The 15,403-nt window shown below is 42.7% G+C and overlaps 1 protein-coding gene across 1 annotated transcript in view; it reads right to left on the minus strand.

The window, feature by feature from the left end:
• Nucleotides 1-12,766: 12,766 nt before the first annotated feature.
• LOC138656944 (EF-hand calcium-binding domain-containing protein 6-like) overlaps nucleotides 12,767-15,403 on the minus strand; it is a 303,716-nt gene continuing 301,079 nt past the window's right edge. The window contains exon 19 of the mRNA XM_069744319.1: nucleotides 12,767-14,118. Coding sequence (XP_069600420.1) covers nucleotides 13,861-14,118 — 258 coding nt within the window. The 3' untranslated portion in view covers nucleotides 12,767-13,860. The remainder of the gene's footprint in view (nucleotides 14,119-15,403) is intronic.

The raw sequence follows: 15,403 nt of genomic DNA on the forward strand, positions 1-15,403 counted from the left end.
CTCTGCTTTCCGGCCGCTGTGCTCACAGCCAGAGCAGAGAAGCAGGGCGCCGGGGACAGACACGGAAGGTAAGTATGTAGTGGTTGTTTTTTTTACTTTAACGATGGTAACCAGGGTAAACATCGGGTTACTAAGCGCGGCCCTGCGCTTAGTAACCCGATGTTTACCCTGGTTACCGGCATCGTTGGTCGCTGGAGAGCTGTCTGTGTGACAGCTCTCCAGCGACCAAACAGCGACGCTGCAGCGTTCCGGATCGTTGTCGGTATCGCTGCAGCGTCGCTTAGTGTGACGGTACCTTTACGAAGGTTTGATCTGCACTCAGCATGTGTCTGTCAATAGCACAGATAGGAAAATGATGGAACGCCTGATACATAGAACAGAATGGAATGGTAGTTGAAACTATAGGAGGAGATGACTATTTCCAGAAGTCTGGAAGGGCTGGGTAATAATCATGGGTATGCAGCAATGGTAATAATGGAAGCAGTAATGTCAGCCTGGTAGTGGGTGAGTCAGGGCAACTAAAGGAATCCATTTGTAAAAGTCTAAGATTAAAAGTAAAAAACCATTATTGTTATGGGACAAGTCAAGAAAAAGAATAACCTGCAATTAGTATCTAACACATGACCTCTGACACAGGGGTGGGCGCACCATTGCTACAGCCTGTGCAGTTGCACAGGGGCCCAAAGGGTAAGTTGGCCCATTTCCACCTTCAAAGCAACAAATAGCTACTATCGCAGACATATAAACAGGTGCATTATCATGAAATATTGGACTGCAACAGGTCCATATACTGTTCTTGCACAAGGGCCCTCTTTTGTCAGTGTCTGCCATTTAGTAGTCTTGGAACAACACATGATGCAAAGCACAGCACATCCTCTGTAAAACATGGTGGAGGCAGTGTGAAGGCATGGGCATGCATGGCTTCCAATGGCGCTGGGTCACTAGTGTTTGTTTATGATATTAATGAAGACAGAAGCAGCCGGATAGATTCTGTTGTGTACAGGGCGATACTTTCTGCTCAGATTCAACCAAATACAGCAAGGTTGATTGAACGACGCTTGTACAGATGGACAATGACCCAAAACATACTGAGAAAGCAACATAGGAGGCAAAGAAAAGTGGAATATTCTGCAATGCCCGAGTCAATCACCAGATCTCATCCCGAACGGGCAGCATTTCACATGCTTAAGACAAAACTTAAGGCAACAAGACCCACAAACAAGCAACAACTGAAGTCAGCTGTAGTAAAGGCCGGCAAAACAACAAAGGAGGAAACGCAGCGTCTGGTGACGTATATGGCTTCCAGAACTCAGGCAGTCATTCCCTGCAAATTATTCTCTACAAAGTATTAAAAATGAACAGTATATTTATGGTAAAGTTAATTTACCATTTACTTTTGAGCCCTTGAAATGAGGAGGCTTTGTAGAAAAATGGTTGCAATTCCTAAACGTTTCACAGGATATTTTTGTTCAACCCCTTTAATTAAACCTGAAAGTTTATGCTTCAATTGCAACTCAGTTGTTTGATTTAAATACAAAATAGTGACAATGCAGAGCCCAAACCACAAAGATTCACTGTCTAAGTATTTCTGATCCTAACTGTGTATTATACATCTATTTTTACAATTTGAGAATACTTGAGAATACTTTGAAGTTATACCACCAGATTCAGAAATTAAGACTGACAACCATAGCTGAAGCTGGCCACACACATGAGATACCTATTGGTGGAACGTTAGTCAGGTAGCTATCCTTCGCCTCCTCCTCCTCCGACCACTCCTTACATGTGTATTCTCTGATCATGTGTTGTCACTCAGTAGTCAAGGTGGAGGAACCTGCTATCAGATATCTCTGAAAATAGCTGATCTGCCCTGAAAACCAAAGGATTTGGTGTTGAAATTCAATGTGCAGATGATGTTGGATAAACTCTGGAGATTCCCAAACAGATGTTGGTCTGTTTCTGCCAAGTCGGTGGAATTGTCTGACTTTCACTAAAGCTTATGGGGGTCTTATTTGATATCTCCATCTAGAAAAGTGAGTCAATGCAAACAAAAGGAGATTCTGACTCATTTCAGGATGAGCCTCAAAATTATATACCGTCCTTCAGTAAGGTGTGGAGGTTCTTTCAAAACACAGCAACCAGGTTTTGCTTATCTTGGACAACCCCTTGGGTCTACATGCATCCTTCTGGTAGTGATTTTTCAACTGCAATGTGTAGGGCAATGATTGAGTTGCATACAACTACAGACTATGGCTGTCACTTAATCAGCTGTCTCTTTAAAGAGAAAAAAGGAAATCTATGAAATATGCTGATGATATTGTGAAGTAATTATGATGGCTTGATATATGGTTCCATCTATTCCACACTGTTGTTCTATTAATGCCCTCAAATTGTGCCACTGTATTGTGCTGTTGGCTGTTTGACATCTCTAGACACTCAAGTCACAATTCACACTTCTTGGGCAAAAGTCGAACCTGACACAATTTAGGCTTTCCCTCCAAAAAAGATTAAAAATGTTTGATCAGCTTAACAGAGGGAGATTGATTGAAACCAGATTGTGATTAAACATGTTTCCTCTGCTCTCACAATGCATGAATTCCCTTTTCACCTCTTTTCTTTAAATAAGTTGTATACGGCAGATTTCCAATCAAATCCCTACATAAAAAAGAAAGGAAAAAGCTGGCCATGTTTTTTTGGAGCTAATTCATTGCACTGGCCCTGAATGGGACAATCCCTTGTTTCTTGGGTTTCACCCTTGAGTAGGCAAGAATAAATATCATCATCTCCATGAAATCAAAGGTTCTTCACTGTTCTCTGAAACAAAGCTACACGATTCCCTTTCTACCAAGCTCGATGTCTTGAGTCTGCATAGGACTCCCCTTCTTTTCCTTAATACAGAGCTCACTTGTGCTTCCAAGCGTTATTGAACAAACAGATCACCATGCTGAAACCAAACCACCACAATCTATTCCAAAGCCACTGGGAGCAGTGCAGGTGCTTCTCTGGCAGCTGCCTGTAGTGCAAGGAACAAGCACTAATCTTATCCCCGACCAAAAGCTAGGAAGAGCTGGAAAGAAAGCCTAAGAAGAGCTGGAAAGAAAGTCTGCCTTCACATACGTGTGAGTGGGTGCTGACTGTGCCAAGTGTCCTTCGAGAAGAGCAGAATACTAAAAAAGTGAAACCTGCCAAGCTCCTGCACCAAAACATCCTACCTGAAACTCACCTTATAACGTGTTTGTTATTTTTACTGGATGAACCATATTTTTTAGATTTCATTTAAAGAGGACTTGTCACCAGGTCAGAAGCAAACATTTTTTGCTCTTATTTTAGTGCCGCTGCTACCATGACTATTCCAATGTTTATTTCCTTTAATCTGCCATATGGTTTCATTTGGTACTAATTTTTATGGTCTTCACCAAAGGGGTGTTACATGCAGAGCTGGCCTAAGGACTAATCTCAGAATATTATGTAACAACCCCTTGATAAAGACCATAATAATTAGTAATTAAAGGTCCAGCATACTGTATGGAAGATAAAAGGGTATATCTGGATCTTTATGGAAAAACAAAAAATCTGCCAAAGCACTAATGGGCAGGTAATTGCTACTTACCTGCCTGTTGTGCATGGCGCCTTTCTTCCCTGGCACAGAAGGGTCACAGATCGATCCTGCTGGAGATTCAGCTGCCTCTGCTGACGCGATGCATTGTGACTTCCTGTTAGGGCTGGCGGAACGCACCAAATGATATAAAGGAAGATATAAGGTGCGTTCGCAGCCCAGGGTCCACTGTGCAGAGATGACACCTGCTGCTCGGTAATGGCGGACAGTATATGGCGGTATAATGAAAACACACGGGACTTCACCCGGTATGTAAGGAGGCATACCCACAAAGAGGCACCAAGTGCACCATTTTGGAAAAATGGTCGGTGACTACCCAGATAACGGTGCAGCTACGAGAGTTGGGTAAGCCCACCACAAAGTCCATACCAACCATTTCCCAGGGCCTGTCTGCCACCGGCAGGGGGTAAAGTAGCCCAGCAGGCCATTGCCGAGGAGACCGATTCTTGGCGCAGGAGACACACGCCCGAATATAGTCTCAGCCATCACGGGCCATATGTGGCCACCAGTACGTCCTTGCCAGGAGCTCAAATGTCCTCTTGGTCCCAAATAGTCCACCCACCCTGGGCGAGTGAGGCCAAGAGAGAACCTCTGGTCGCAAATTAGGTGGTACAAAAGTCTTGTACGGGGGCAATATTCTCCTAGGAAAGAAAGTGGAGGGTGAAGTGGAACCGAGAGAACAAGGACCATCTAGCCTGATGAGAGTTTAGCCGCTGGACAGTTTGTAAATAAACCAAATTTTTCTGGTCGGTGTACACTTGGAAGGGAAAACAAGCCCCCTCCAGGAGGTGTCTCCACTCCAAAAAGGCCAACTTCATGGCTAGCAACTCCCTGTCCCAGATGGAATAGTTCCTCTCCGCCGGTGAGAAGGTCTTAGAGAAGAAGCAAGGATGCTTCTGACCTTGAGCATCCTTTTGGAAGAGGACTGCTCCAGCATCGACGGATGAGGCATCCACCTCCATAATGAAAGGTTTATCTACATCAGGGCAATGTAAAATGGGAGCGCTAGCGAAGTGTGACTTATAGAGAAGAAGGCCTTGGAGACCTACTCTGACCACAATTTGGGATTAGCACCCTTCTTGGTCGGGAATGAACTGGCGATAATAGTTAATGAACCCCATAAAGCACTGCACCTCTTTGAGAGAATGGGGTTCCTGCCAGTCCATCACAACCTGTAGCTTGGCAGGATCCATGGCCAATCCCTGGGCGGAGACGATATAGCCCAGGAAAGGCAATGACTCCTGCTCAAACACACAATTCTCCAACTCGATATAGAGGGAGTTAACCCATAGGATGTCGAAGACCTTGCAAACATCTCTCCGGTGGGATTCTATATCTGGAGAGTAGATGAGAATATCATCCAGATAGACGACGACTGAGGTGGTGATGGAGCATATCCTGGAAGATATCATTTACAAAATCTTGGAAAACGGCAGGGACATTACAGAGCCCGAAGGGCATCACCAGATACTCATAGTGGCCGTCCCTGGTGTTAAAAGTTGTCTTCCATTCGTCCCCCTCACAGATGCGAATCAGGTTGTAAGCACCCCGCAGATCAAGCTTAGTAAAAACTCTCGCTCCCTGCAACCTATCAAAAAGCTCAGATATCAGGGGCAGAGGGTACTTGTTCTTAACGGGTAGGGTGTTAAGACCCCTGTAATCTATGCATGGGCATAGTTCTCTATTCTTCTGTCCGAAGAAGAACCCCGCCCCTGCAGGTGACACCGACTTCCTAATGAATCCTCCTGCCAGATTCTCCTGGATGTACTGGGTCATTGCCTCCATCTCCAGGAGAGCTAGTGGATAGACTCGACCCCGGGGAGGCTCTGCACCAGGGAAGAGGTGAATAGGACAGTCATAAGGGCGGTGAGGTGGAAGGGTCTCTGCAGCATTCTTGTAGAACATGTCCACATAGGGCCAATAGTTCTTGGGGAGAGAGGAAAGACCTGCGAGTACCTCTGAAGTAGCAACCTGAATACACTCCCTCAGACATCTACTCTCACAAGATTCACTCCATCCCAAAATTCTCCCGGTGGACCACTCTATTTGAGGGGAGTGGTAACGCAGCCAATGTATCCCCTAACAGGACCTCATCAATTCCCTTGAGAATGGTAAGCAGAGAGATAATTTCCTGAAGGGAAGGTGACATAGAGAGAGTTAATGGGATGGTTTGGTGTGTGATCTGTGAGGGCAGTGTTGACCCATTTACCACTCGTATGGTCACTGGTTTGGAGAGCATCACCAGGGGTATTGCGTGCTGTTGGGCAAAAGCAGAACACATAAAGTTGCTCTCTGCACCGGAATCCATGCAAAGCTCTACCATGTGAGTGGATGGGGCTATAGTAATTGTCCCCTTGAAGGACAATTTGGAAGAAAACGCCGCTGTGTTTAGTGAGCCTCCTCCTATGGTCACTAGGCGCGGTTGTTTTCCCGACTGCTGGGGACATTTCCTGGCATAATGTCTCGACTGCTGGCAGACAGGACAGACCATGGGTACTCAAGAGACCCCGGACCTCCATGGCCTCATATGGCTCGGACACCTGAACCGAAGATTCCAGAGGTTTGGCGAAGGTGGGAGCCAGCTGAAACCTCTGCCTACACTTGGCTCGCTCCAACCTTCACTCGTTAAAACGAAGGTTGATGCGAGTTGATACTGCTATTAGTTCCTCCAGTGTGGCAGCAATCTCCCTAGTGGCCAAAGCGTCCTTCACATGGTCAAAGCGTCCTTCACATGGTCAGCCATCCTCCTCCAGAATACTGGGATGAGGACTTTGTCCAGCCACTCCAGCTCTGATGATAAAGTCTGGAAAAGGATGGCAAAATGGCTGACCAAGAACGAGCCCTGTGTCAATGCCAGCAGTTGGAGCGCCATATCGTGGGTGACTCGAGGTGCCAAAAAGACCTGTTTCAGAGTGATCAGAAACCACGGAGCACTCTGCACCACATGATCGTCGCGCTCCCACAGCAGCATAGCCCACTCCAACGCCCTGTCCGACAGGAGGAATATTATGAATCCCACCTTTGCCCGCTCTGTGGGAAAACGTGCAGCAGGAGATCAAGGTGTATTGCACACTGGCTCACAAATCCCCAACACAACTTACTGTCGCCAGTAAACTTATCTGGCAATGAGAGGCGGAATAAGGTCAGAACAGGGATGGCAGCGGACAAACTAGCTGCAGCCACGCTAGCAGCCTGAACAGCTTCTGCGGTAACATCCACAGCTGAGGTTGTGCGCTCGAGAGCCATCAACCTGTCCTCCAGCTGCTGGATGTACCGCTGCAGTCGCTGTTCGTCCGCCATTACTAGCCAGACCCTGGCACTAGTATAATGTTAGGGCTGGCGGAATGCACCAAATGATCAGAAATGGCGGACAGTATATGGCGGTATAATGAAAACACACACAGGTTAACTTCACCCGGTACGTAAGGGAGTGAACCCTGTTGCGTCACAGGGCCGCAATACCACTGAGTGAACGCTAGTGTTAGATCACAGGACTCTGCCCCAAGGACACAGGGTTAGAGTCCCTCTAGACCCACTAGTGCTCAGCGCTGCAACTGCGGTGCCAGGGAGAAACTACGCTAATAGATTTAGTGCATTAGGTGCATGCAGCGCCACTCTGGCGGACGCCACTCTAACCATCCTAACTAGGGCTTGGAAAGCGCACTAATTGTGCATGGCGCCGCACTGGTGGACACTGCTTATTTGATGCTGTATGCTCGTGCCTTGTGCTGGATGGCACAATCTGGTGCTAGTTAGCTCAAACACTCAACCACTCGCAACAATGGTAGGGAGGGGGTTGATTATGAGCTTTCACCAGAAATCTAACACACATCCACGATATCATTTTAGTTTATACTAGCGCATGGCAGGGGGGCCATGCGAACCTTTTATGGTTGCAGCCTTCCGGGACTTTCCCAGTGGTCCAATCAGAGCTGCTTCAGGACCTAAGCATGTGACCTCCGACCTCCAATGAGAGGTCGTCCCACGGGCATGCTCAGTAGACAAAAAGCAGGACAGTCCCTGGAGCATCTGCTCACCGCTGATTAATGCTGATTACAATAGCTGAACCTGGGACAGCAACAGTAACCAGATTCTCAGCATCAGCTTGAGCAAGATGTTGGGACCGACGTCTCTGCTGAGCAGGCTCCTCTGTGGCTGGGGAAGAATGGGAGAGCACAGAGGACATAGTTTGAGATTCCCACTGTGCAGTGGCAGGAACTTGACACCTAAGGCTACTTTGACACATAAATTTTTGCCGTCAGGCACAATCCGGCAAATTTTTACAAAAACTTTTCCGCCGCAAAATGTGAAAAACTGTCGCGACTGATCCGTTTTTTTGCTGGATTCGGTTTTTTTTTAACCCGGGGTTAGAGTTTGGACTTCCTGTTCCGTGGAGGAGAGACAGAGAGAGAGACCAGAATGGAAATTTGAATGGAAAATGCATGATTTGTGTAAAAGACCGGATTCGGTCGCCGGATTCCATCATGTCACCTCACGCGTCATACGTTCCTATGTACGTTTTCTCTGGCAGACGGAAACTGAATTTTCAACGGATCCGGCAAAAAATGGATGAAACGTGATGAGGCCATCTGTCACAATGCGGCGCTAATACAACTCTATGAGAAAAAAACGGATCCGGTGGTGACTTTTACTGGATCCGTTTTTTTTCAAAATTCGCCGGATTGTGCCTGACGGCAAAAAAATTATGTGTGAAAGTAGCCTAACACTTCCTATTTTATTCTGATTGACAGCCGGCTCCCCAGGTTAGGCAGCGGGAGCCGAATATCAATCAGAATGACATCAGATGTCCCGCCCTATTGAGAGAATGAAAAAGAAGCCTCCTCTTTGTGGACGTGACATCAGCAGAGTCAGCTGAATCCTCGGCAAGTTTTGTCTTTGACCGCTCTGTGCCGGGGAAGAACTGCGCTGTGCACAACAAGCAGGTAAGTTGCAGTTACCTGAGTATTAGTGAATAGGTGCATTTTTTTGTTTTTTATAAAGTCCTGGATATCCCCTTTAAAAAAAAATAGAAACAAAAACAGCATTCTCAGGGGAGCAGAAGGAATAAAGTAAGAGCAAAAACTATCCAGTTTTGTCCTGGTGACAGATCCGCTTTAAGGTAAATATGGTCATTTTAATTTACATGATTTTTTTAGTTTATAGGAATGCATAAAAAAGTAATTCTGGCAATGCTTCTTGTTTTTTTTTAACAGTGAACTTAATAAAGGGAATAACTATAAGATATGCAACCCCTGGCAAAAATGATGGAATCACTGACCTTGGAGGATGTTCATTCAGTTGTTTCATATTGTAGAAAAAAAGCAGATCACAGACAGCACAAAACTAAAGTCATTTCAAATGGCAATTACTATATATCCTACAAAAAAACATGGAGTTGTAGTCCAAAAAATAATATTAAAATAAGTAATAAGGCATAAAAAATATGACAAAAATATGTATACGATACAAGTCAAACAGACAGAAAAAAGATCAGGCATGAGGACAAAATCACATCACAAAGAGTGAACAGGGTCAGAAGAAGCGGTCTTTCCAAAATTTGATGGCAACATAAAGTGCTTAGTGCAAATAACATATAGCAACAAGTGAGTCAAAAAGAAATGACCTGCTCTAACCTAAATAGTCTATTGCATACATGCCCTAATCAAGAAAAATGTGTAATACACGCACCCTAGTACATGGCATTGTACCTATAACATAGTGGAGTACAAGTCAGGAATGTAATAGAAGTAATCTAATGGAAGGCCAGCTTGCCAATATCAGTGCCTGCGTGATGTGATGTCCAATGCAGCCCCAGCTTATGCTACGTTCACATTTGCATTGTTGGGCGCAGCGTCGTCGACGGATACCGACGCATGCATCATGCGCCCCTATCTTTAACATGGGGGGCGCATGGACATGCGCCGGTATACCTTGTCATGTGTTGTATGATGAAACCAGACAGGGCGCGCCCGACGCTACATGTAGCGTTTTCCCTGCGCCAAATTTCCTGTACTTTCCTATTTTTGGACAAAGCATGCGTCAAAAAACGCTGTGTTGTGTATATGCGTTTTGGATTGTGTCAACGACGCTGCGCCCAACAACGCAAATGTGAACGTAGCATTACATGGATACTTAGGATGTTTCAGTGGCTTTTGTTTCTTTCCATTTATTAACCTGTACAAGTTCCTCCAGTTAAAAGAAAAAATTATGGTCAACATTTTTTCTTTCACAGAGTATTTTCCAGACTGTTCAAGAATTTATAGGAAATTGTACCTTTGTATATGATATTGTTATGGATTGTGTTATGGATTAGATAAATAAAAATCTTATGTTCCTGGACACTTCACAGCATCTTCTCCTGGGTATAGATAAATAAGTAAGCTAGCAGTAGGCCAGTCTACTCCCTTGCTATCAAAGCGGTACTAATATATGCATGGGAAGATAATTGTCCTCAGGTGGATTGGATGTCTCCAGTCCATACCAGGGACATCACATGATTTAAGTATGATTAAGTAAGATGATTTACTTATGCTCCAAAATATTACGGTAATATTATTCCACTAGGAGCTTCCTGCGAAAAAATATGACATAAATTAGAATGATATCCTGAATCCATTTTTCGTGGAATACACTTGTGAAGGAACATATTAAGAAAGATTCTCCATTTTGTGCTTTTCGACTCCATTTTGTTGTTTTGATATAAATTTTGTTAATAGGCTAAAGTTTACAGCTGTTTTGAGACCTTGATTGTTGCAATCTGCCAGGACATGAGACTGAGGGTGCATTGTTCTACGAGACTTTGACGTACAGACTGTTCTTGCATTCTTATAGGTTAAGAACTGTGAACGTGTTCTTATGCTGATTGGTTGAAGTATAATTTCTATGACTATGAAAAGTCAGACAATAAACGGGGGCCCAGAGATGTGCTTGATCCCCCCCAAACAGAGACATTCATCTCCGTCTGGTCATTTTCAGTTGCCGGCAACGCCCTGTAGATTAATTTGGAAATCACTGAGTTAACCGTGAAGGATCACTTTAGATCCTCCCTCGACACACTAACCTCTCTCGTCTTACTTGACCAGAAGGAGGGTTGAGGGGTGTGAATGGGACCAATTAAAATCTCTCACTGTAGAAAAACTCTTTTGACAGACCCAGGAGAAACAAGGTAAATTCTAGGTCTGTTCAAATTTCTGCATTGACTCCCCCTGCCAGGTCTCACAGATCCAATCAGTAAAACGTTTCTTTAATTTATTCATTTTATATTTGTACTGTTTCTGCCTTGTGTATATCTTTTTGTTATTTTATCTTTTTATAACTTTGTAAGTACTTTAACCGTTTCGTGTTTTAATGAGTTTTTTTTTGTGGCTCTAAACTTACCCACAACCATGAAGAAGGAAAGTATAGGGAAATAATGCAAAGAAAACAAGTTCATAATCATTTAGAAACAACAATACTAATGTTTTAACTCAGGAAGAGTTCAGAAAGCAATATTTTGTGGAATAACCATGATTTTTAATCACAGCTTTCATGCGTCTTGGCATGCTTTCCACCAGTCTTTCACACTGCTTCTGGTGCAAAAATTCAAGCAGTTCTTCTTTGTTTGATGGCTTGTGACTATACATCATCCTCTTGATTACATTATAGAGGTTTTCATTGGGGTTCAGGTCTGGAGATTGGGCTGCCCATGACAGGGCTTTGATGTGGTGATCTCTTAATTTTTGCCAGAGCTGTATATACATAATACAAGACAGTTCCAAAAGAGGTTAAAGTCTCATTTACATTTACAAGTTATTGTAATAATTCACTCATTTCTGTATGATAATTGGTCAGTGTTCACAAAAGAGGTCAACCAAAAAATTATTGTTTGTTTGTGATGCTGTAAAAATAATTATTGGTGGCATGGCTGATAAGTTTATGCTACTCATAGTGGTATGGTCATTTGGCAATGGTTCCAAGGAGAATATGCGAGGTCTTGTTGTTCATTGATGTAGATTGTGCTAGAATTTAAGAGTATTAAGAAATACAAGACATACAGTACTATGCTGTACCATAATCTATATGGAAACTGTATATAGAGATTAACCCAGCCCCTAAATAATAATCAATATGAAATATTACTACCATACAGTAAATGAATAATACCACTAAACCATTACTGGATAAAAGCACCATAGTATCATTGGATGACACCCCACAGTTAATGAACAGAAGCAGCTTCCTGCTGATAAATAATACTGCCATACCACACAGTGTACCGTAAGTGAATATTAATAATATACTGAGACAAACTACACTAATTGTGCAGTTGTCAGATATGGCACAGACACTCTGTGCAATAATAATATTAATATTTATTTTCACCATTTCTCATCTACGTTCAGGTTTCTGTCTGTGAAAATGGACAGGGTTTACTTTGCTAGACATTTTAGACACTTTTATGACTTGCGCTAATATTTGGTACAAGTTCACTGCCCAGGTGATATAGATGACTTGGCTACAAAAAAAAAACTATATTAACATTTGTCTAATGTCTGAAATCATTTTTTTCCTCTACTCTGAAAGGTATTTTTTTAAATATTTATATAATTGATTTATGAGGTTTTTAATTGTTGCAATGATTTTTTTATGGAATTATATGGTATGTATACAGTGTTTTTTTACTTTTTTGGGGTTCAAGACAAGTTCATAATAATTTGATATTTGGCACATTTGTATGCTTTCGAATGTGCAAATGATTTTTTTTTCTGACATTTCTTTATATTGGCCAACATTTCTCTTTATCCACAATAAATCTGTATTATCCACTGTCTAAAGGACTGAAGACCTTCACACATCCCCAAAAAGTGATGCAAAAATGACAGACAACGCATAACCCCCAATAAATAGAGCAGAAGTGCATTCTTGACTCCTGCTCCATTTAAATTCCTACAGTATATGAGTAAAACAAATAATGAAAAAAAACCTTTCGAGATGAACCCATAATAACAGTAAACAAATAAGTCATAAAACCTTCAATTTCCTTAATAAGATTATCCACACTCTTCATCGATATCATATACCATTTTGAACACCCTTTCTTGACCTCACCTCCCCCTTATTCTTTATATTCAAAGCAATTATTAAAATAATTAAAATAAATAAAACCAGATGTGACATTAAAACTTTATTTTAGCTGCATCAACCATATTTTCATAGTTCTATAAGACAGTGCTGCATAGTGTAAGCTGTTCAGTAAAGTACAGAGCATCTTTCTTGATTAAAAAAAATTCACTAGATATAAATATGTCATTATGCAAAATCAAATCCTGAATACAAATTCATAATGACATTATAGAAATTAACTGTGGAAATTACAGCTTAGATAATGAGTTGTAAGTCGTTAAAGAGGCTTTCCAGGAGTTATGTATTGGGAAAGTAACAACTACAATCTTAAAGGCAGGTCTAGCTTGCCCTTCATCGTTTACCAACACTTGTCTTTATTGGTAGTCATGACTCGTAGGATTGAATTAGGCAGAGCTGCAATATCAGGCACGGTTATATTCAAACACTCTGTGTAAGGGACTTCCTTCTCTTAAACTCTATGCTTCCTACTCCACTAATGAGACTGGAGAATTCCCATAGACAGACTGCCTTACTATATTGATGAGATCTTGCTGAGCAGCAGTTGAAATCATCTTCTAAAGAGGCATGGGCTGGACACGGAAACAGCACTACAGAATAATAATTCCGAGAAAAGGAAGCAAACTAACAATGAAGTATATTACTAAAGTCAATAACGTTGCAATGGCTGGAGGATAATTAAATTAAAAAAAGTTTAGGTTATCCAAGTGAAGACTACCAAGCTGCAATACCCACTACATCTGGTTGTTGTGGAGCACTACAGCCTCTTCAAGCAGCTAATTGGATCAACAAAAATCAGACTCTTGCTGATCTAATAGGATAGGCATTCAACATTCCCTCTAAAGCCCCTTTAACACCTGGAAAATTCCTTTAAGAAAAAAGTGAATAGATTGCAAATGAATTATTTGAAAATTGATGGGGAAGATGCTACATAGACAAAATGGCTTATAGGAAGTCTTAGAAGAACAGGACATGAGATATAGGCAGGTGGATGGTTTTCCAGTGCTATGGAAGTATAAGCTCCGCCACCCTCAGACAACTTCTGATCCCCTACAGCTGAAGGACCGCCATTATGGGAATGTAAAAGAACAATCTAGGTGTTAATTTAGGAATATAATAGACCTTTAAGCAGTATTTGCCAATAGTGTTGTTGCAGTAGAATGGCTCTCTTTCTTACAAGTGTGCTCTAGAAAAGATTTGTAGTTGATGCGGCCATCCATATTCTGGTCATATTTGGACATGATGTCAAAAACCTCATCTTCATCAAGTACAAAGTTGCAGAGCTTCAAAACAGATCTAAATTCTGGAAGAGATAAGTAGCCGCTGCTGTCCATATCCAACTTCTTGAAAGCTCTGCGTAGAGTCTTCCATTCTCCTTTCAGCTGTGTATTAAAAAAGATGGAAGTTTAAACCCTCGTGTAAATGTTGAAACCTATTACTATTTAAACGGGTTGTCCATTACTTGGGCAACCCCTTCTAAATCGCTAGGTTTCACCCCAGCGAAATAATAACACTTAGGCCGGGGTCACACTTGCGAGTGCAATGTGAGAAACTCGCGTGAGTCTCTCGCCTCAATACCTGGCACTGCCGCGGGCACTTGGGACCGGAGTGTGCGGCTGCATGTATTTCTATGCAGCTGAATGCTCCGGTCCCGAGTGCCGGCGGCAGTGCCAGGCATTGAGGCAAGAGACTGGCGCTAGTTTCTCACATTGCTCTCGCAAGTGTGACCTCAGCCTTATACTCACCCCCGGTGCCGATGCAGTTCCATCAGTGTTGGCACTGGTTATCCAGGGGATCGCATGGCATTGTTATGTCACACAATCCCTGCAGGCAATCAGCGCTGGCTTCACTCTTGTTCCCTATGGATGTAATTGACATTCGAAGGAAAAGAAAGCTACGGCTGCTCTCTCACTTCCTCTAGATATCTTGATGTGTCAGAAGCAGAGGAGGACAGTGAAGCCAGGGCCGATTGGATACAGGAATCGTGTGAAATTGATCCCTGGGAGAGCCAGGGTCAACACTATTGGAATGGTGCCAGCACTAGAGGTGAGTATAAGTGTTATTATTTTACTGGGGGAAGAATAGGGATTCAGAAGGGGTTGTCCGAGTTCTGGACAACCCCTTTAACGATTTCCAAGTGAATGGTGAACAGATCTAAAAACTCAGTTTAATTATAAACCTAATTACTAAGATGTGGAAGAATAAGGGGATCTGAATTGGATCTACATTTTTACATGTTCATGGTAAACAACACTCAAATATATTATAAATATGGAGCTGATAAGCAAGCTCTGTGGTGTGCAAAGGCGTTTTGAGGGATATATAAATAAAGGATATTTAATATGTGATTAAAAGATCTGCAGCTTTCTAACATCATTTATTTTTTTCAGCTCCTCAACATATTCAAGATCTTTTCTAGCTGTGACCTAGTCCAGTGGGAAAATAAGTATTTGATACACTGCTGATTTATAAAGTAATTTTTATTGTAGGTACCCTTCAAATGTGAGACAGATTCTTAACTCCTTACCGACCTTGGAAGTACTCAGTACGTCATGATTGGTGGGTACTTACCGACTTTAGACGTCCTGAGAACGTCCAGGTGATTTTGCTGATACAGAGGCTGTGCAAGCACGATCGCTGCCAGGTGTCCACTGATTCTTACAGAAG

This window comes from Ranitomeya imitator, chromosome 1, assembly GCF_032444005.1.
Source record: "Ranitomeya imitator isolate aRanImi1 chromosome 1, aRanImi1.pri, whole genome shotgun sequence".
In the NCBI taxonomy this organism is placed as follows: domain Eukaryota; kingdom Metazoa; phylum Chordata; class Amphibia; order Anura; family Dendrobatidae; genus Ranitomeya; species Ranitomeya imitator.